General features: G+C 34.5%; 1 protein-coding gene across 1 annotated transcript in view; it reads right to left on the reverse strand.

Annotated features, from left to right (window-relative positions):
- The window catches only part of rxfp2l (relaxin family peptide receptor 2, like), a 51,298-nt gene extending 46,330 nt beyond the window's left edge, over nt 1–4,968 (reverse strand). Inside the window, exon 1 of the mRNA XM_015351286.2 lies at nt 4,847–4,968. Coding sequence (XP_015206772.1) covers nt 4,847–4,901 — 55 coding nt within the window. The 5' untranslated portion in view covers nt 4,902–4,968. The remainder of the gene's footprint in view (nt 1–4,846) is intronic.
- Between the last annotated feature and the right edge of the window lie 17,434 nt (nt 4,969–22,402).

Consider the following 22,402-nt stretch of genomic DNA (forward strand, 5'->3'; position numbering starts at 1 on the left):
TGACATTAGTATGCTGCAAACATGCCTAACTTCAGTTAGATGCACTAGATTATGCATCATTGGACCATTTTCAGTTGCGTACAACATTTAGTAACTATTGAAATAAACTTCAGAGCTGAGGATCTGCAGACCATCGGGGTAGCATACAGATGAAGACCCTCTTCAGACCTCACAGTACAAACCAGTTCCATCACACAGCATTTTAGTAATATAAACTGATCAAGAAAGGTGAGTGCAATACTTCTCTTGTTCATATACAAAGTTGGATAATGGAATGGCATTTTCCGAACGCTCTTGAAGTATTTTTATAATTGGTAACATTAATTAATACATAAAAAGTCCCTTCAAATAATTGACAGACTTCAATAATGAGTACAATAATACATAATATTGTAACGCTTACGGCCGACAGGCACTGTGTAAGAGCCGGCGTACCAGAGCAGGTGATGTCACCGCCCTTCCCTGTGATAGCAGGACTACAGCTACTGGGCTGTATAGAGATCTCTCTTTAGCTCACGGGGCTGGGTCACTGCAGAGAGACGCGGGAGTCCCGGGTTCGAGCCCCCGATGGTGGGGGGCCGACCTAATGCGGCAAGGGCGCCCGCCTGAGCCCCCATTGCGATACATTGGTGTCAGAGTGGGATGGGATAGCCCTTCGCCGGGGACGGCGATTTAAGCGGGGGAGAGTGTAACGCTTACGGCCGACAGGCACTGTGTAAGAGCCGGCGTACCAGAGCAGGTGACGTCACCGCCCTTCCCTGTGATAGCAGGACTACAGCTACTGGGCTCTAGAGAGATCTCTCTTTGGCTCAACGGGCTGGGTCGCGGAAGTCCCGGGTTCGAGCCCCCGACGGTGGGGGGCCAACCTAATGTGGCAAGGGCGCCCGCCTGAGCCCCCGTTGCGTTACAATATTAATATAGTTTAATATAATAATATTATTATAGTTTCTGGAACATCTAAGCAGTAGCGGCCATTAGCTGAAGTCAGTAGCTATGCAATTCACCCTGATTTTACTTTGCACCTGGGGACTATGTGGTAGTTCTTGGTTATTGCAATTGGGATTACCTAGCGCACTACATTAGTCTAGTTATGTAGTACTAGAAAAATATTAAGTATTGCCAAGAGAGACATAAAATGTATACTTTCTATAACAAGAAACAGGTTATGGAAAAAACACCATCAGTACTGAGTAATTTAGCATAACAGACACTGAAGTATTGCAGGGACTAGGATATTTTAAACTAAGAAGAATACTAAGAAGAAGAATACCTGTGTTTTTTCCAAGTTGTCATTAAAGAAATCAACAATTCTAGAGCTTTAACCAGGACATTTCAACTGACACTACAGAGAACAGAACCGTAATTCACAAACGGGGGAACAAACCATAGAAAATGAATCATTTTATACAAAGACTTGTGAGTTTCTGAAACAGGAGTCCAAGACTGGTATTGAAGGATTCAATTGGACTCTTTTATGAATCTTTTATCTTTTATCAATTTATGGCTTTTGTACAGAATATAACGTGTGCATAATGTGTTAAATTTACTCTACTGTATATACTGCAGTACATATCTCATTTGCGCCACACAATCATTCAAAAAGTCTTGCATTTCCATTTGCAAAATAAATTATCGCAATAAAATAGGAACCAATGCATATGTTTTGTATTGGACTGCATTTTCTTTCAAGTCCTAAAGAATCTGAGAAATTAAATGTACTAAATGGAAACAATGTCTTGAAAAACAAATGTGCACAAACTACAAGAAGTACAACAAGAAGTTAACAAGAAGTTAGGATTGTGGTGTGAATTACTGTTTTAACTCTTTGCCCATTTCCAGACTTCTCCAATTCCAAGGAAAGTGTTTAGTTGATCTTTTGATCTAAAACTGTTGCTTTCAATTTCATTTTCAATTTCAGGCCTAATGCAATCAATTATGTTTCCAGTGCTCTAGTCATCAATGTGTATACAGTTTATTCTATAGTTTTAGACTTGTCTTATAACCAATAATTACTACTGGGGTGCCAGACTCACCATTGTCCAAACAAAAGGCACCTCAATGTAATCTCAAACTAAAAACCTGTAGTATTGAATTAAAGTAGCATTGATTTACCTGAAGGCAGATCTGAAGAATTAAAAGTAGCTTGAAAGCTACAGATAAAAGTATCCTGAAACTGAAATAATGCCTGAATGCTTTGAATAGGCACCCAATTATTTCCATTTCAGTTGTTTAAGCTTTGATAATTCAGCAAAGTGAATTTAATTTCTCTGATAATCCATTGTCAGTATTTCTTATAAAATTTGCCTGGCTGTTTAGAGCTTTCCATAAAACAAATTTAGCACTCTCACTGTTTTCTGATTTCACAAATGACAAGCGGTAGAGTACATTTTACTGCTTATTAGATTTTATATGATATAATTGAAAGTCTGGATGGTGTGAGGCTTCAGTTATTATATTTAGTATTGTTTGCATCTCTTCTTAAGCGACAGAGAATTTAAGAAAGTTTATATTAAAAGTGTCTTAGCCATAACTAATAAGCAATAATTAGTTATTATCTATAATTTATTCTTAAATTCTAATTTAATTCAAAAGATTTATTATTTAATTTTTGTTCACTACTGTACTATAACAACCTTTATTCTTGAATTTGTAATTTGTAATAAAATTTGTTGTTTCCAACATTAGCAAATATTATCTACCTAAATCTAAGATGTTTCAAGATGTTTCATTTACTATAAAAAGGATTTATTTCTTCAATGGATCTAAGGTGTAAACAGGAGTTACTGCACTGTTATTTAATTTGACTTTGACTGACACAATCAACTGACTAACTTTGACTAATTACTCTCCACTCTAGATGAAATGCTAGACAATATACAGTATGGGCCACAAATAAGGATAATTTAGAATATGCAGTCAATGCTACCTAATGCCATCACTGGGATGTTGGAGAAAACCTATGCAAACATTCAACTTTCATACAGACAGAATCAAACACGGAATCCTAGAGCTATGATACAACCAGATTGCGGGCCACTTGGATTATTAATCCACAGAAATAAAAACATTCGGACAATTACATTTACACGTGCCTTTAACTGTTCAAATGTTAATTCAAGTAGGCAATCAAAAGCACCTCTGTTTGCTGAGAGCCGATCATCAATAACATGGGATTGTTTCAAAATCACTCTTTGCAGAATGCACAGATACTGTTTCTGCACTGAGAAATGGAATTGAGGAAAAGGAGTGAAAGTAATTTTACTTCTTTTAGCAAGTGGACATTTGTGGAAATAGCAATCCATATCCCTTTAGCACACTGTGCAGATATAGTATATATATCTTTTTTATTTTTAAAACCAAAGTCTTCTATGTCTGGTATGTTAGAAACTGGGCTGTTTCTATAAGGTTATGTAATATCATATATATTTATAATTATACAGTATAGTCTCCTCTGTCATCCAAGGATACTCCAAATAGCACTGGTCATGTCTGCAACTTCTCCTGGAAGTCAAAATGGAGCTTTCTATTCACATGATCTAATTGTACAATGTTTTGTTTTTTGTCAAATAGGTATACAAAAGGAGCTCAGGATAAATAAATATATATATATATAATTTCAAAGGCTAATTGTAAAGTATGCATTTCTTATTAAAGCAAGATTTTTGTTATAGACAAACATCCTTTTAATACCAAAGGTGAATTATACAGTAGTACAGCTCCTCAAATTTGATGAAATTCGTTAGGATATAAGTTAGATCAGAAATCCCAAAATAACTCATTCATTACTTCTTGAGAAAATATGCTATGAAAAAAAGCTTTACGAAAGCACTTAAAAATGGCATAAACATACATTTTTTGCAGTCGCATTCAATTCAAGCTGTGTCTTTGAGAGAGGAATTTTAAGTTATAATGAGCAACATCATTACATCAATGACATTTGCAACAATATTATTTTTCAATTGCGATGCTGTTAGTTCACATAAAACAAGTGCTTGATGATACATAAAGCCACTGATGCTCATAACATATTCTTGAATATTATAATATTTATGAAAGTTCCTTACCTTGTGGGTATATTTATTGGTGCCTCCCAAAAATTAATGGAATGCATAAGTAAATCATGATACTGTAAATTAATTTTTGAAATACAGTACATGTTGAGTGTTGAATCAAACTATAGAAATGTATACATCACTGGATTGCTAATTTTGCTTTCTAGTTGGCTAAAAGGAGTTTTCAGATCTTCTTAACAAATTAGTTGTGCCTGTGATGTAATGTCTATAATATTACGGTGGTTTTCTGAAAGTGCCATTCTGTTTTATAAACATTGTTTTACCAATTTCTTTTGAAGTCTACTTAAATACTTCCTCTAATACAGTTATTCTTTATTATTTCAATATTTTTTGCGAATCTTTTATGGTATTATGAAGGTTAAATATTTTGTCTCATCGAAGTATCTAAACATAAAACATCAGCAAAAAGACTCCCGTGGCAAAATATGTTAAAGAACTTGTTTATACAGTATATAGCAGTACGGCATAAATTATTTCAAAAGAATTTTACCAGGCGTGTATGACAATATCATTGGTTATATTATTAACAAAGTCACAAATCTGCTCACTTACTGTATATAAACAGTGCAAAACATTTCAATGCATAGAAAAACCCAAAGTATTACTGGTAAAATTACTGTTATTGTATCTTTCTTTTGTGCCTTCTTTTCAATGCCAGTACTAATGACAATGCATTTGAGCTGATTCAAATAAATCTATTTTACCTTTTCATGGAATGTTCAGGTGAAGACATGATGATTATTATTTGGTATTATTTTTTTTTTAAATCTTACCTGTCATTGTAGTCAGAAGAAATAAATAAGATAAAACAGCCATGTGAAACATCATAGTAGCATTAATTTATTCCTACTGTAGCTTCACAAAATTGCCAGTGAATTCCCAGTGACGGTATAACTGAGTCCTCAAGCTTTTGCTTCTATGAGAACACTTGCACAGAGACACAGACACACACTTACACATGCACACACCCCAGTACAGGCACCGTCACATTACCACATGCCTCATTTATAGCCACTGCACAAGTAGGTAGAAGAGAGTCAGAAAGCCCACTGTATTAAAAAAAAACTGATACTGCCTTTTCTAATGTTCTCCCCTTTAGCTTTAGTATAGCTGCTTTAATAGGGCAAGTTACAGTAATAGCATCTCTAGTTTATTACCCACACAGATAGTGATTTGGTTTTTGTGCCATTCCAAAGACTGTTTCTCTGGAAACCCAAATAGATATTTCTGATGATAATCCTGCAATATATTTTTTTTATTCTCCTGCTTTCACAGAACCAGTTTCTTTTGCTGTAATCAGGTAAGATCAATTTGGAACATATTCTCATTTTCAGTATAAATTCAGGGCATAAATTGAATTGTGTGGACAACTGACTTTCTGTTTAAGCAGACAGGGCAAGTTAAATATTAAGCAAACAAGGTTTGCAAACTGTTATCTGTATTCAGAGATAATATTGTAATAATCGCAGATACAAGAGTGAGAATTAGAAATTGATTTCTGGTATTGGAAATGATCTTGAAATGAGATTAACACACCAAATGCAATCCAAATCAGATGTTATTAGTTACTAATGTAACTAGTTTTATTATGTTATTAGTTTGATACATAATGAACACCACATTGCTATATTTTGCTATAGTGGTCACATCTTAAAGTGTATATATTGAAATATATTGTAATTCAGAATGAAATATTCAAGCCACCTTTAAATTTCTCTGGAAGTGTTTCACTTGCAAATGATGTTGGGAATGCATCACCACTACCCTCTATTCAAGAAAAGAGAACAGAGGAGGGTTTACTAAGACGTTTAGCAAGGGGTATATCTAAAGCTTGTACACCACTATTTTGGTGCCACCTGGTGTACCTGTTCAACTACACCAGCTGGAGAATTGTTAATACATGTTTATAAACTGTATGTTGCATTAAGAACACGAAAATAATAATTTCACAAAACCTCTACATCTTTGTTAAATGTGATATCCATAACTAAATATTTAGAATTATCATGAAATGCAAGCCTCCATATTCTTAATGCAGCATATTGTATATTGTTCTTTGTTTTATTTGTCTAATATATCTTAATAGCTTGTACATAAATAAATAAATGGTCAGGGGTTCTTTAAATTTGGGTGGGCAGAAATATTGCAGAGTTGAGTACAACAAAACTGGAATGAAATAAATATACAAATGATTACAATAACAATGATAATCAGGATTAAAGGATTGAAGTTAAAGTGATAATCAGGTTAAGGGATTCATAAAATGATACATAAGCAATGATTTCCATTTGGAAAACTACAAAAACAGGCTCCAATATCCTTCTAAAACTCACTACTTGAATGCAGGTATGCATTTTACTAGCATATACAATAGTAATACAATTGTATATTACCTATAATGGTAATATGCTATTTATTTATTTTTTTAAAGTCATTAGAACAAAATGCAAATGAAAATTGTTCACACAAAGATACTGTAGGTTAGGGACTTTACAGAGAGAAAGCTGGATTTACATGCATAGGTATATATACTGTAGGTTAGATTTCAAAGATCTTTCCCAGGTACAACATTTACACTTTTATTTCTTCCTTTCTGGATAAAGCCCATCCCAAACCAATTTTTTAAGTGAATATGTTCAGTATATCAGAAAGCTGTTCATCCTGATGAAACCACAGCCTATTCCAAAATCAAAGGGCACAAACGGTACTGAGATCACATGATATGGATGAAACACTTGTCCATTGCAAGGGTAATCGACAAGAGACTATCAATCAATAGGTAGTCAATCAAACATTCCCAGGATGCCTCAGAAAATGGAGGATTTCAACGCATACTCCACATAGACAAATTACTATAATTGAACTGAAGATCTTGGAACTCTGAGTCAATGTTGCATGTCACCTTCTGCTTTTACACGATTCTGTATTCCTCACCTACAGTGTATTGTCTTTTGCTTGACTGGCGTACAGTATTTATACCTGGCAATAATTTCCAGCAAAGTTGGAACCAATTGTCCTATAAATCACCTTTGAACCCCCCACCTCATTTGTATGGTGATACTTAGGGTCAGTCAAGTCAAAGTTGTCTTAGTTGAAATCTCCAAACCCAAAATATTTTTCCCAAAACATGTGTCAAAGAAAGTAAAATCTCCACTCTCGTACAAAGAGCTCCAGGCAGACAGCCATTCACTCACACTGGTGTAGCCACTCACTGCAGTACTACACCGTCTTTTATATCCTACACCTAATACTGAACACAATCATGAATATGAGTGCTTGCAAAAGAATGAGGTTAAATAAAAAGTGCCTCTAATCTGATCTTCTCAAGTGGGTGCTAATTAAACTCCACTCTATAAGTTTTCACCCTCCCCCGTGGATCAGTTATGTACAGTATTTTATTATACATTTTTAACAGTCTTGGTTATAAGACAAAACTAGATGACCTACAGGGTAATCAAAACCAATTAGGTAGATTTCAAAGCAATTTAAGAATTGCAGTGTTGGTGATAACAGTTTCAAGCAAGATAGAAAAAAATAAGCCATCTATATGTGTAGTTTGCACAACTACAGCATTTTGATAAGACACTAGAGTTTGATTGAAGATGCTGCAGTCCTAGTGTTTACAGATACTGTACATGGCACCACCAGAGGAAACTGTTGAGAGTTAATTTCAGGAGTGTTCCTAGGCAGACAAATGGTGGTGAACACCTTTCTCAAGTGCTTAGAAATGAGAAAGATGAGGTAATCATTTTGGAGTGATATCTTTTTTTTTAAATGAACAAAAACTATATCACATAAAATATAAGTAGAGAACTGATTAACAAAATATAATTCATACAATATTTTTCAGGATTTAGGATTAGGGAAGATCAGACAGTCTGAAGTAATTAGACCCCAAATAATAAAACATTTCACCATTTTCAAGTTTCTATAGCTATCAAAATCCATTTAAAGTTATGAATGTGCTTCAGCTAACCTCTCAGAACATTATATGTACTGTATGAGGGATTATATGTATGATGTGAACTGGTATTAGATTCTTGTATTTAATTATCTTTGTCTGTTACAAAAATGTAATATTACCATTGTAATCCTGCTTATTAATTCACATGATATTTATTTCATAATGGGGGATTTAGTAAGATTGTGAATCAATTAAGAAGCAATTTTGTCACTTTCAATGCATTATTAAGGCTACAAAAATTAGTAATATGGTATGTAACTCTCCCATATCACAGGTCATCAAAAGAAAGATAAAGATAAATAAATACATCTAAATTAAATATAACCAAAAAATATTTAATCATATATTGTACATCCCCCTAGCTTCAGGTGTTAAGCAAATGAAGAGTAATCATATTGCTACTTTAGTTAATGGGTCTGGGGAGCCCAAAATGGCTTTCTTCAGGCATATTGATTTCTTAACTAGAGTTAGCTGCTTGGCCATTAAATACACCTACACCTACTGTATCCATCAACGTACAGTAACAGATTTATTCTCTTGCTTTCTTCATATCTATTTTTCATTGCAGAGAGTAGAAAGAGATCACTAGATTAAAGAATCTTACATTAGCGATGTGCTGTATGACTTACACAACAGTGTTCCATCATGAATTCAACCTGCAGAGTACTCCTAAGATTAAAGTACAGCATGTCCTCAGATCAATGTTTTAGAAACTTGTTGAAGTAATCATGTTGAAGTAATGTTGGTCCTGATAGCCAGCACTGAATCACTATCCCACTTCTCCTTTTCTACAAAAGTGATCAGACCCATTAAGCAGCTTAACAGAATGTAAAAAAAAATCATTTACAGTGTTTTGGTCAAATTATTACAATGAAGCTTTCTACTACAACAATTCCTTAACTGAAGATACCATATTTATTCAAATACAGTGTCATTATATTATTATAGTATGTTTTACTTACTACAGTTATCCAATATCTTTAGCATGATAAAATGTTTGTGAGAATGTTAGCACAGTGACACATGATCAGGAAGCAAAAACTTGCACGTATTACAGTATGCACAAGGTTTTCATTGAGAATTTAAATGTTTTCATGGGCCAAGCTGTGTTGAACTGAGGTTACACTGGAAGTCTAATTGGTGATTTAGAGACAGCTGGAAAAGCGGACAAACCACAGTTGTTGTAGGACATACTGTAGACATGCTGAATATATTGTACACAGATGTGCAAACTTCTCAGACATCCTAGACAAAAGCAGGGTTTGCAGTGTATAGTATGTGCATTATAACAATTTACGGAAAGCCTATTGTAATGTTATCTAATATTATAATGTGTTAGTTTATATGAGAGGAAATAACATTTAGCAATTCCATTTAGGATTTTTTTTTCACATTGAAGTGTTGTAGTAGCTAATTCATCACATTTAACATAAATTATTCCTTAAAGCTCCATAGAACTAAAAAGGGTTCTTTTCATTTGACAAATTATAGAACCATCAGGATTAATAATTATTGAAAAATCGGTAAAATTATATTGAAATTGTTCTATAGAATTGTGTTTCTGCATAAAAAAGGAAGAACACAGAGTGAAAAGAGTAGAATAACATTTTACAACAATACAGTAGAACAAAACTTTTGCACAGCAATGTATACCCCAGCTGTCATCAGCATATGGAGATAAAATTAACCTTCGACTATTACTAATGAAATTCTTTATCAATACTTTAAAGTTAACGCTACTTTTAATAGTAAATTGATAGATGTCTTACTTTTTATTCCTCAGATACTATAGTTTTAAAGTGTTAGTAAATTTACTGAATAATTATTTTTAGATAAGAATCTGTGAATAATTATAAAATAAACAGTACAAACTCAAATCTCAGATATCAGGTCACCAGCTTGGTATGCAAGCCAAGAACTAATAAGATTCACACCTATATAGTCAGGGAATATTGAGTGTAACATGTTCTTTCTTTTTTTCAGCATAGCTAATGATAAAGTAATAACCAGGTGGCAAGCTTAAACAGACAGACAAATATTTATTCTTAATAACACACACAGTGTCTCGCTACTTTTATTTTCAGATAATCTATGATATTCTATTTACAACTCTAGGAGTTTCGGAGCACTACCTACTGTACAACAGTCATAGAAAAAACAGAACTTTCTCAGAAATCAGGACACAAAACACCTTAAAAGGGCAAAGAGAGAAACTGTGCCCTATCAGATAGGGATTTCCTGCCCAGGACTATATCACTCTCTAAAATGAATGCTAAAGGCAGGGGAACCTATTTCTTTATTCAGAAAATAATGCTTCACTAAACATAAATCTTTAGTCTGTGAATTCTACAAATAGGAAATTCCCTCAAAAACTAAGACAATTAGCACCTTTACTAAATGCCTAGTGCACAATACTCTTCCAACACTCATACTGTCTGCTAAAAAGTGGTCCTAAGAACATATATCACCATCCATCAGGAAGGCAAGGCCAAGCGAGGAGGTGTTATGGACCCAAGAGAAAGAACATCACAGTCCAGGAATAATGGCCAATGCTCTACATCATGGACTTCACTTAGGGAAGGAAATAGGATGTAGAGTAAAGGACAGGGCAGTCCTGCTTGGTCTGTACCTGGAGTCCAGCAGGATAGGGTGCACATTGTCAGGGAGGTCCTCCGGTGGGGATGAGTCTGTGCTCCAGAGACCTGGCTAAGCACGCGCTGTCAGGGCAGACTGGAGAACTGGAGAGATGTACAGTACCAGGGACCAGGCAGAACAGTGTGCCCAAGAGGCAGGCAGTCCTAATACTGAACAGGAGTTCATACTAGATGCAAGGCAGGAGAGCAGGCGGGGCTGGAAGGTCTGCACCTGAAGCTGGCCTGGATGAGCAATATGCCCACTGGAGGCACTGGTGCAGAGTCCGTAGTGAGGAAAGGGGGAAGCACTAGGGTCTGTGTTTTCATTCAGGTCTCAGGGCAGGGCTGGTCATTCCATGCTTGGAATTGGGAAAAACAGGGCACATATTATCAGGGCGGTCAACTGAATAATGTGACCGGGTGAGCGGAGTGCGCGCTCTTCAGGACATTCTCCTCCCAAGACCAGGCCTACTGCGCGCTGTCAGGGCAGACTACAGAAGGGACACCCTGAACTGGGATGACAAGCGGAGCGCCAACTAAAAACCCGAGCCAGTGCAGAGCCCCCAACCCAACCCAAACTAGCGGGCTTGAACCATCCTGGAAACACAGCGACAGACGGGGCTTCCTAGGTAGAGTCCAGATATATCGGGGTAGCAGAAACAGGATGAACTCCTCTGGGAAGCTCCTGGTGATGGATTGGGAGTGAACTGCACACCCTCCATCATTCACAGCGGGACAAACAGCTTGTTTTGAAGGACATTGTGGCCATATACAATATACTGTACTGTATATGACCATATAGTGATGTACTCTCTCCCAGTCAATAAATACTACAATATTCTATTTGTCTTTTTTTTAAACAATAAAACTTAGTTTACTTTCAGTTTCTCCTCCATCTAAGTAGTCAGTATGAGGATACAGAGTCTCTTCCATATTTTAGCCACTTTTTAAGCAGACTAACAACAGACTAAATAAACTTTTTAGCCCAACCCATTATTTTGTCATGCTGCTTTTTTGAATAAATTACAGTTCATGACCCCAGGGACACCAAACAGTGCTTTCAGCAGAACAGGTTAATCTACTGAAGCATTTATTAATATTAGCTGCAAAACTAAATACATTTAGTCAGGTGTGTGTAATTCATAGATACAAATTACCATTTCCAAAGGTGAGTGATATCTGAACCAGGGAGGAAAACTAGGTTGGCTTTTTAAAGGCAGTAGTTGATGTGCTATCATTTTATCCACCTGGCATTAATATTTACCTAGACTGACTTCTATGTGAATATATATATATGGAATAAAATCAATTTATATCTTCCGCATGAAGTGCAAATGGCATTTAAAATTCTGACTTCAAACTATTTCATTTATTGCCTTATGACGTACAGTGAATCCCATTTAAATATTTACCATTTCAATATTTGTTTACCAGTTCAAAAGCGTCCGAATAGAAACTTGTACATCAAACATCAGTTGACAAAGCATCAAACATCGCACGATAAAGTGGAAAATGGTGAATTTTGCAAAATGGCTGAAACGCCAAGAGAAGGATACTATTTCTGTCTACAAGGTGATTTCTCCTTGTCTAACATTACTGTACTTTATGTTTTACTTTGAATGTTATTAAATCCAAAATATATGTCAAATATGGTGTTTTTGCATGCATTATAGCCATTTTTAAATTTATATAGAAACTTCAGTTTTAAGGGCAAAAATATTTTCTGAAAGTTCACAAAAGTGAATTTGCAAGGTTCTTTATTAAAAAGGGTTTTTGCTATATTCTTGGATTTATATTTTTCATTGTTTCTTATTATTTTTATATTACTGAACCTTATATTTTTGTATTTTACCATGATTTCACTTTTATTCACCGCTTTAATACTGTGTTTCCATCTTATTATAATGTACTATGCTTAACCCTTTTTAAGTTTATTATTTATGATTTTTTAATTTTGTTGCACCTTTGTGAAATCACTTCTTATCTTCATACTGTATTTATAACTAACTATATATATATAATAGTGTAGCAGTGACTACTATGCTGAATTCAGAGACCTAGTGAATTTGATAGGTACTGTATGACTTATGAAAGTATAATGTGTGATTTTGTGTGTCAGCTGTCCTCCATTTATTACTTTTATAACATTAGTGAATGCATAATTCTCTTCCAAATTATTATTAATGATTCATATTTCATGGACAACGAAGAGTTTATTCAGTGGACATTGCTGCATGTTAGTGTACACAACATGTACTTGATGTTATGTTATGTTATGTACAGTTAAACAGGCTTTGGGAAGTCTTCCTGAACCCTATATGGCTACGAAGCATTGCAAACTGAAATTAATCTAAACATGAAGAGATAATCACACACCTTTGATAGATGGAAACTTAGATTTATTATGAACATCTGGAGCTTGAGATGTTTTCATTTTCATTAAAACAACAGGAGCAGTGCAAAAATGATTGATGTCACTATTGATTCTTCCAAACACTTTCTTCATTATATTTGCACTTAACTTGTCACAGTTTCTTATAACAATTTAAAAACATCTACCTAGACTGAAAATGGTAGGACGTTTTGTGCTTAGATAAGATTTTAATGAAAAAATGCTGATTACTTTGTAGAACATCTTTAAAACTTCTAATTTAATAAATCAAAAGTTTTATAGCACAGCAATTTAACAGTGATAGTAAAACTGCCAAAGACTACAGTTTGTAGAGTAAGTATGTATTGAGTGCCTCCCACAGATGAAAGAATCAAGAGCTAATCTTTAAACCAGGGTATTTAAAACCCCTCAGAAAGAACATTTCATCATGATGGTACAACGTGATGAAGTTACATTGCTTTGAAACAGCTGAAGGAATGTTTTTCTGAAACAAATATAATTTGTTCTATGCAGTATTTTATTTTTTGTTTTTTCTCCCATCTATTTGCCTCACGACATTGTGAAATTACAAGAACTAATTAATATTCACCTCCTTACTTCATATGTATCTAATGGTTTCAAATATAATTTTAATTGCTTCTGCTAACACTTTACAAGCGTATGCAGATTGCATATTTACAGTACATCAAAATTAATACAAATATTTAATGATTACCTCATGTATCTTTTTGTGCAATTCAGAAGAGATTTTGATGTCTTCACTCTCACACTTTCATTTCTTAAATGTAATTCTGTGTTACAGATGTTCAGTTTAATTAATGAATATTAACTACATTTAATTAAAAAAATCACAGTTTACATGTTAAAGTTATAACACTTTATGCTTGAATTAATCTTCAATGTCATTTCAGTTTAGCAGTGAAATCTTCTTTTATAAAGTTCAGCACAATTAGAAGTGTTACATCAAGGTTTCTGTACATTAAACTTCTTGAACTATTATGCATCATTAATTAACTGTGCTAATTTTTCATGTTCTAAGTGTAATTTGTACTTGTCTGATCTTTCAATACTTTACGTACTGTATAGTATATCCTATTTTTAAAGCTGAGGGTAGAAATCTTAATCACTGGCTGAGTGCTCAGTTTAACAAATGTCAGTTGCATGGGTTTTTGTGAAAGACATTGTAAGACAAATAAGTTAGGATCAAACGGCACTTGTTAGGATCAAGTTAGAATCAAAAGGCTTCTTCACACCCTAAGAAGGCTCCACAGCCGAAATGTTGTGTTTCTTTTCTTCTCTCCTCAGCACGAAATAAACCTTTCTTGTTCCTTTGCAGCCTATGCATGCTGACACAGCTACAGTACTTATTGTACTTGAACTACTCCAGATACAGTATACATACAGTATACAGTATACCATTGATATTATATATATAGTGCCTTGCAAAAGTATTTGTCTTCTTCAGATGATGTGCCATTTTGTTGTATTACAATGTACAGTATACATTATATATACAGTATATTTTAAGTGAAGATTTATTTAATGAATGAAAGAAGTTGAATATCAGCAAAAACTTCCAAGAAAAAACACAAATTAAAACATTTTGATTGCTTAGGTTTTCACCTCCATTGCTAAGACAAAGCTAAATTAGTTCAATTGCACAAACTTGCATTGAGATATTACACTATTAATTGAGTGGCCTCTATCTGTCTGTGCAATAATAGGGGTTCATATACAGTAACATTAGAATAAATACACACGAAATACATGAATTTCAAGTAAAGATTCAACAAGGAAGGCATAGTAGATTTCAAAACAATGCAGGGATAAAGATGTACAAAAGCACAGAACCTTCATGAGAAGGTTAGACCAACATTTTAAAGACACAGAATATCCCTTTGAGCATAATGAAGTTGATCATTAAAATGTTAAAAGGTGTATCATACTACTCAGACACTACCTAGATGAGACAACCCATCCAAACTGAACTGCCAGACAAAGAGGAAACTTGTTAGCAATGCCACTTTGGGGCCAACGATGTTCTAATTGTGGAGACCAATAAAAAAAACAAGAGAGTTCAGTTGCTGAGAAATGTCCAAAAGGTTTTATGTTCAGACCTCATTCCCTTAATCTGTAGATCAGATGATTTAAACACACATACCCTAATATCAGATAGTATAACTTACAAATTCAACAGATCAGAGTTTCTTCTAGGAGAATATGTACTGTAGGTTTTGATCTACAAACTTAGTGCACTATAACTTGTAAATTAATACAGTATCAATCTCAGGCTGATGACAGTTGTATCCACCTATTTTCTAACTGCTTTATCCAATACAGGGTCATGAGGTAACCAGAGCTTAATCTGTCAAGCAACAGATGCAAGGTGGGATACAGTAGGCCCTGGACGGGCTGCCAGTCCATCACAGGGTACTGCAGGCATAAAATGTAAATTCATTTTTTCCAGCATTTCCTTAGAAATTACATATCTGATCCAAACAAAAATTGTTTCAACATTCAACATTTTTTAACGATTTTGATTTTACTGAAATATTTGACAATATTATCAGTCGGCCTTGGAATTCATTTTGGAAAAAATAGGCAATCTATATATACACATGCAAAGGAACAAGTAATAGGTTTATTCCATGCTGAAAAAAAGAAGAAAGAGAACACAACATTTCATACACCTGAAGAAGGCTCCATGGCTGAAACGTTGTGTTCTCTTTCTTCTTTTTTTCAGCATGGAATAAACCTATTACTTGTTCCTTTGCAGCCTACGCATGCTGACGCAGTTACCCACCTGAACTATATATACACATGCTGTACAATACAATACATTATTTACTTGTCATTCTCAAATAGATGTATGTGTTTATCACATCAACAGACAAATGGGACCATGGATGAAATATACCAAACACTAGTCTTGACAGCAACTAATAAGGAGCCACAAAGAGTGGTGGTGGCTGTTAGAGACTATTCTCTGGAACACTGCAGATGAGATTTGTACCACAAACTGTGACACAACAACAGTTTAACAACAAAGAATAGAAAGGCTTCTACCATGGGCAGATGACAACTCAGTTGTTGTTGTTCATGTGGGCAAAAATGACATTGCTATAAACACCAAACTTTCGAAAAAAATTCAAGTAACATGGCAAAAAACCTGAAGAACAAGAATGAACCAGTGATTTCCTAAGAAATTTTACCTGCTGCACCCAGAGGTGAAGAACTACAAATGTTAATCTGTCAACACAAACCATGACTTCAGTTTCCTTGGTCATTGGAAAGCTTTCCCTGGCAAAGATCATCTTTACAGACGTGAAGGATTGTACCTGAAAAAGATGGACACCAAAAATACATAACGAAATCCAGAAATATTATAACTAGAATGGAACAGGGGAGAGGCTAAATAAAATGTAAAAGGAGGTTACATTGTGAGCAAAGGCAAAAGGGAAGCCAAAGGGAAAACAAAACAAAGGATCAAGAAATTATATTAAATTATACTTGTATTAGAAATATTAGAAACAAAGAAGTATAAGACAGAACCTACCACATTTGGAGTGCTTATCGTGTCAAATCAAAAACAATTTAAATGAATGTAGCATTCGTAGATTAGAACTGTTCCAGAGATAGGTAAGACAGAAGATAAGGAGGTCTAGCACTATATCAAAAAGGGTAATTGGGTTCAGGAATAAAGAGTCTCTACACTCTAACGTAGGGTGTTTTTTTTTTTTCCAGTAAACAACCACATGCAGATTTAATCTAATTTTCTGACAATTACTTGTTCCTATGTTCAGTATTGTACATCTCCAGACTCCAACTACCTCAACTGCTCCTCTCGATCCAGAGGATCAGCATTTGTACTGGGTCCTCCAGCAGTACCCAACTCCCCCCTCTGTCACGGAGAGGAAGCCCAGCAGTCCTAAGGAGAAACGTTCACGTCTACCACTTGTACCCACAATCTCATTCTTGCAATCACTACACACAACTCGATACCACAGGTGCAGTTATTATAATTCCACATTGCATAATGAAATTAAAAAAGTATGTGTAAAATAAGTTGTTGTTTCTATGAGAGACTTCAAAATAAGCAGTGAAGTATGAGCCAGAATTGAAACTATGAGGAAATAGATTTAAAATTCAAAACAGGAGGTACAGGTACTTCTTTTTGCAAAAGGTTGTGGGAATATGGAACAAACTATGGTCATGTTGTTGAAGTTGATACCCTGGCTCTCTTCAAAATACAGCAGGATGCATGGATTGTCTGATCTTAAAGTAAACCATCAGTACTGTTAATATTCTTGTTTACTATTGGTACTGCTCCAGTATTCACAGCACTGCACATTTGAACCCAGGGATTTGTCATGCTACACTTTTTCTTTATTCCGTTACTATTCATCAGCGGGATCATGCAGCTAAAATTATTGTCTGCACACTGTGGAAGACAAAATCTCACCTCCTTGTACAGGTTTATTCCCCCGGTAGTACATTTTTCTTCTTGCAGCTGACATCCTTATGAAAGGACAGGACACTGATGCTTTAGAAAAGTGTAGGATGACAAATCCCTGGGTTCAAATGTGCAAGCCAAACAGCATTTCACATTGAAGAAGCTCTTTTCTACAGCAAGCAAAAAACAGAAGAAAAGGACATAGCCAGTCATTCTTCTTGATACTTTGTATACCCAAATTAAAATAAAACGTATTTTGGATTGTTATAGCTTGGTTATTTAAAAAGCAAGACATGCTTATTTAACAAGATGAAACAGAATGGTTAGTTACAATTATAACCATACACATGTATTTACAAAAAGAATAAAACCTCTTGAGATAATTTAAAATTCTAAATAATGATACTGTAAGAAATGTACTAGGTTTATACGTAGATTTCAACAGAATGGAGGAGTAAGAAAAAAATAAGACTTTTAAACAACTAGAACCCATGAAAATGCTGATTTAAAAAAATATACATAATGTAAATATATACTATACTTCATTGAACACCTTTTACACATCACATGCTTCTGACTAAACAAGCCTTCAGTTCAACATAATATTTTGAGCACATTATTTGAAACACAAAACCAAAGAAAGACATATAATGCTTTTAAGACTTATTTTCCAACAGCTTTCTGAGTAAGAACATAATCCATGAGATATAAAGGAAATTAAGAATAACAGCTCATACAAGGGAATGGACAAAAGTACAAGGAGCAAATGTTTAAAAAGGATAAAAGGAAGTGCCCATCAGGGCAGCTTGTTGGCACAGTGGTTAGCATGTTTGCCTTGCAGTGCTGGGGCCCTGGGTTCAATTACTGGGAGGGTGTCTGTGTGGAGATTCTATGTTTTCCTTTTGTTTGCATGGGTTTCCTTGGTCCTCCTTCAGTCCAAAGGCATACTAGCAGAAAAATTGGTTTCTGAGAAAACTGGCTGTGGTGTCAGCGTGTGCGTGTTTGTGTCTGTCCACCCTGTATTGGACTGGCGTCCATCCAGGGTGAACCCTGCCTTGTGCCTGTTGCTTTCTGAGATAGAATCAGGTAGCCCTGCGACACTGAATTGAATTAAGCAGTTAGAGAATGGATGGATAAATTGAAGTTTTAAATCGACATTTTTAATCATTCTGTGAAAAGGGGAATTTGAAGTCCTTTTATAGTATTTTCTTATTTCTATCAACAGTAAATATTTATGCACATTTTACAGGATATGTGTAAAATGGCTTGGTGCCATTTTTTGTGTCTTGGGTTTGCTTCATGACTCAGGCACCTCTGAATTGTTTTGCATGCGTTTTTGCCAGGAGCTCTGGTTTCTTTCCACCTCCCAAAGACATGTTGGCTTGGTTGTTGGCTACTCTAAATTTTTTCCCTCTGGGATTCATTATAGTCATACCTAGTCCCCCTTATATCCTGTTTGCAGGGTATGAAATTATACAGACAGGCAGCAGAACAAAGGAATTTGGAAATGTTTGTTATCTCAAAATAGTTGTTTTCAGATTAAATATGAAAAGACTATCAAAGTAAGCAATTTATCCCAGGAGGCCTAACAACCACAGTATTTAATGATCTATATTGTCTTATGTAAATATATTTAGCGCCAGCAACAGTGAATATTTTTCCTGATGTGGATAACCATTTCCACATAAATGTTCTAAACCGTGGATGTAAAAAAAAACTCAGTTTGTTGCATTGGTATTTGTCTATGATTTAATTTAACACCTGTTCTTGGGCTGTCTGAACTAATTATATATTTGAATCCGAATAATTGGCACAGTTTTGGCAAAGAAAACTGTTCAACTGGATCACATGCTGCCAATTCCTTAATCAGGTCCTAAAAATACAGCCTCTAGGAGGAAGGAAATACATTCCTTAATTTATCTGTGATTTCTTCAGATTTTAGTGTTACCAAAATTTGGATTTCTTTTTTTAGAAATCTCCAGTTACCCATTCAAAAAGGTAAGTTAAAACATTTGTTTTAGAATATTGGCTTATTAAATCACTCTTTGTTATATTTTGTAGCAAATGGTCCAGAAATGAATTTAGAAAATACCCTGGTGAACAGTACTATTAAATACTTTTTGTTACTGGATTACATTACATAAAATGAGAATTGTTTGTTAATACTAAAAATATAAGCAATAACGGCATATATCAGTTACTACATTGCAAATTATAATATCTAATATGCTTGTATTCTTTGCATTCTTGGCCAGATCCAAAGCTGTAATACCTACCATCATATTTGTATTATGATAAAACAGCTTTCTAGTTTTGTTCCACCTGTCATAATTTATTACCAAGGAAAGAGTAAAACCTTATCCTTAGGGGACATGCTGTAATGGCCTTTCTTCCAGAAATTGTTTTGAATATATCTGAAAAAAGGTGCTTACTTTTGTTATGTAATTCCTCTGGGGATGGCTGCAGTAATTCATTTGAATAATTAGTGATATTTTGCAATATGACCTGCATTCCTCCCAGCAAAAACAAAATAAATATTGAATTTTCACTGATGGTGTCATAAAAAAGAATTCATTTTGTTGTGGTTTTTGTTGATTGACAGTCACAAAATGTATTTGAGAGAGAATAATTCATCATCTGAGGTCACTATCAGGAAACCTCATAGCAAACAAGTACTTCAAAAGCTCTGTAATGGCAAATTTGTTTTAATACCAACTTGGAGTTATTTTGTTTGTCCTTTTAGAAGCTTAATCTTGACACTCTCGCAATCCTATTACATATGATTGAATTTCATGATTGGAAGGAACCGTTTAAATGTGAAACAAGAAAAAAAGTGTGCGATTTCTAACTAAAGACAGCCATTGTATTGGTGCTAATGATTAAGTTTGTCACATTAACTACAACTGTTGAACAAATGAACAACAAATATTTTGAGACTTGAGTGCTATTAGGAGCATGTAATTTAATATTTATATTAAAGGTATTGTGCAGGTGGAAAATTAGATTTATTGAATTGCGGAGTAGGTAAATTGCACTGGGTGAGCCAAAGTGTTAATACTATCTAGCATACAAGTACAATTAACAAACCATAAAAATAAATTAAAAAAACAAAATCCACCCCTTTTTCTCCATAGAAGCTTTTTTATACTGTGAATATGGAATAATACCATACCATCAAGTTAGCACAACTCAGGTGTTGTTAGACAGTTGTAGATTCTTTACAATATCACTACATAGGTTGCATGCACAGCCCGAGGCAAACTGTGTTACTGCAATTTAAAAAAGAAAGAACATTTGGCTACTGTTTACTTTGTAATCTGATGTGAATTATACTGCTTGTACATCAGTATTTCTCTCTCTCAGAAATCAGCAGATACGTAATTGAACCATTGTAGTATTCTGAATGAAAACAACAACAACAAAAAAACATAATTAACTGATATTTTTTGTAATTTACTGGAAACCCACTGTGCTATACATGCCACTGTGAAATTTCAAGTGAAGATGTCTTAAATTACTTTCCATAAAAGGAATATATTGCCTTCTGAGCATAAAAGGAATTATTTATTATCATGCAGGTGGACTCCTTTTGTGAATGCTTCAGATCTACAAAGACCCAGAAATGAAAATCTTAAAATCTAATTAAAATACAGAAATGTCATTCTTGTATTGATAGAGATGCACTTATTTGATGCACTTTTAAGATAAATCATTTCAGTGCAGAATTTCCATATGCTTTGTTGTTTGAAACTGTGTAAAAATGTAAGGTTTGAACTGATGCTGTTAAGCTTTATTTTGTATTATTGCCATATTCTCCGTTGTACTGTATTTAAGCCACTAAAAAGATAATTTGCTAAAGTATATTAAACATATTTAGCTGTCTAAAATAAAGGTACAAGCAGAGATCTATGCAATATATGTTTTTTTCTTAAACATCTCATATCCATCCATTACGGGAATGTGCATATTAATGAGCTTTTGCCAAACAAGACAGCAGAGTTATTGAACCAGACTTCTAATTTTGGTTTACGACACATACTGCATTAACTCTTTTCAACAGTAAAAGATAGTAACGACATCTAAAGAACATTACAATTTGGAAACAGCTGTCTTTGGCTGCTAACTTTGACTTTCTAAAAAAAAGAAACAGACTCTGCTCCCTATCATCATAAAAAACCTCCAGAATTAATAAAAATTACATTCTCCTAATCCATAGCACTGTTTGCCAAAATACTAATAGCTGAACTCTTTTTTTTCCCCACAGATTTACAGAACACTTTATATACTGTATAAGAGAGCCTCAGAACAGACAAGGTAGAGAAGTTAAAAATTGTTTCACAGTTCAGTTTGAATTAAGTCCTACAGCACATTCATACACACATTCTTTCAAATTATGCATTTTGTTAAAAAGAATGGTATATTATTTCTTATCAATAACAATCCAACAGCATTGGTGATTGTCACTGGATTTGCTGTAATGATAAACCATCACTACTCCCCATGTTACTAAAATAAGTATCCCCTAGGTTGTAGAAGTCCTGAGTACAGTCCTACTGCATAAAACATCTTCAGCATAAAAAACATATAACTGTGCCATTCAATAGGCCAGTGGTTTTAAATCCTGGTCCTGGGTAACCTGTGTGTCTTCTGGTTTTCTCCAGCCACAATCAGGTTAATTACTGTAGGTCAATAATTTCAATTTTCTATGTGAGGTTTTTTTTTTATTTGCTTTCAGCCCTTAATCAGCTCTTTAACTAGGGTTTTTTTTATGAAACCAAGAAATAAGTGCAGAAAAAAGTCTAAACCACCAAGCAGTTTAGATACAATTAGCACTAGCAGATAAAGGCCCAGCTGGAACAAAACCAGCAGATACAGATATACTCTAGG

This window comes from Lepisosteus oculatus, chromosome 8, assembly GCF_040954835.1.
Source record: "Lepisosteus oculatus isolate fLepOcu1 chromosome 8, fLepOcu1.hap2, whole genome shotgun sequence".
Taxonomy (NCBI): Eukaryota; Metazoa; Chordata; class Actinopteri; order Semionotiformes; family Lepisosteidae; genus Lepisosteus; species Lepisosteus oculatus.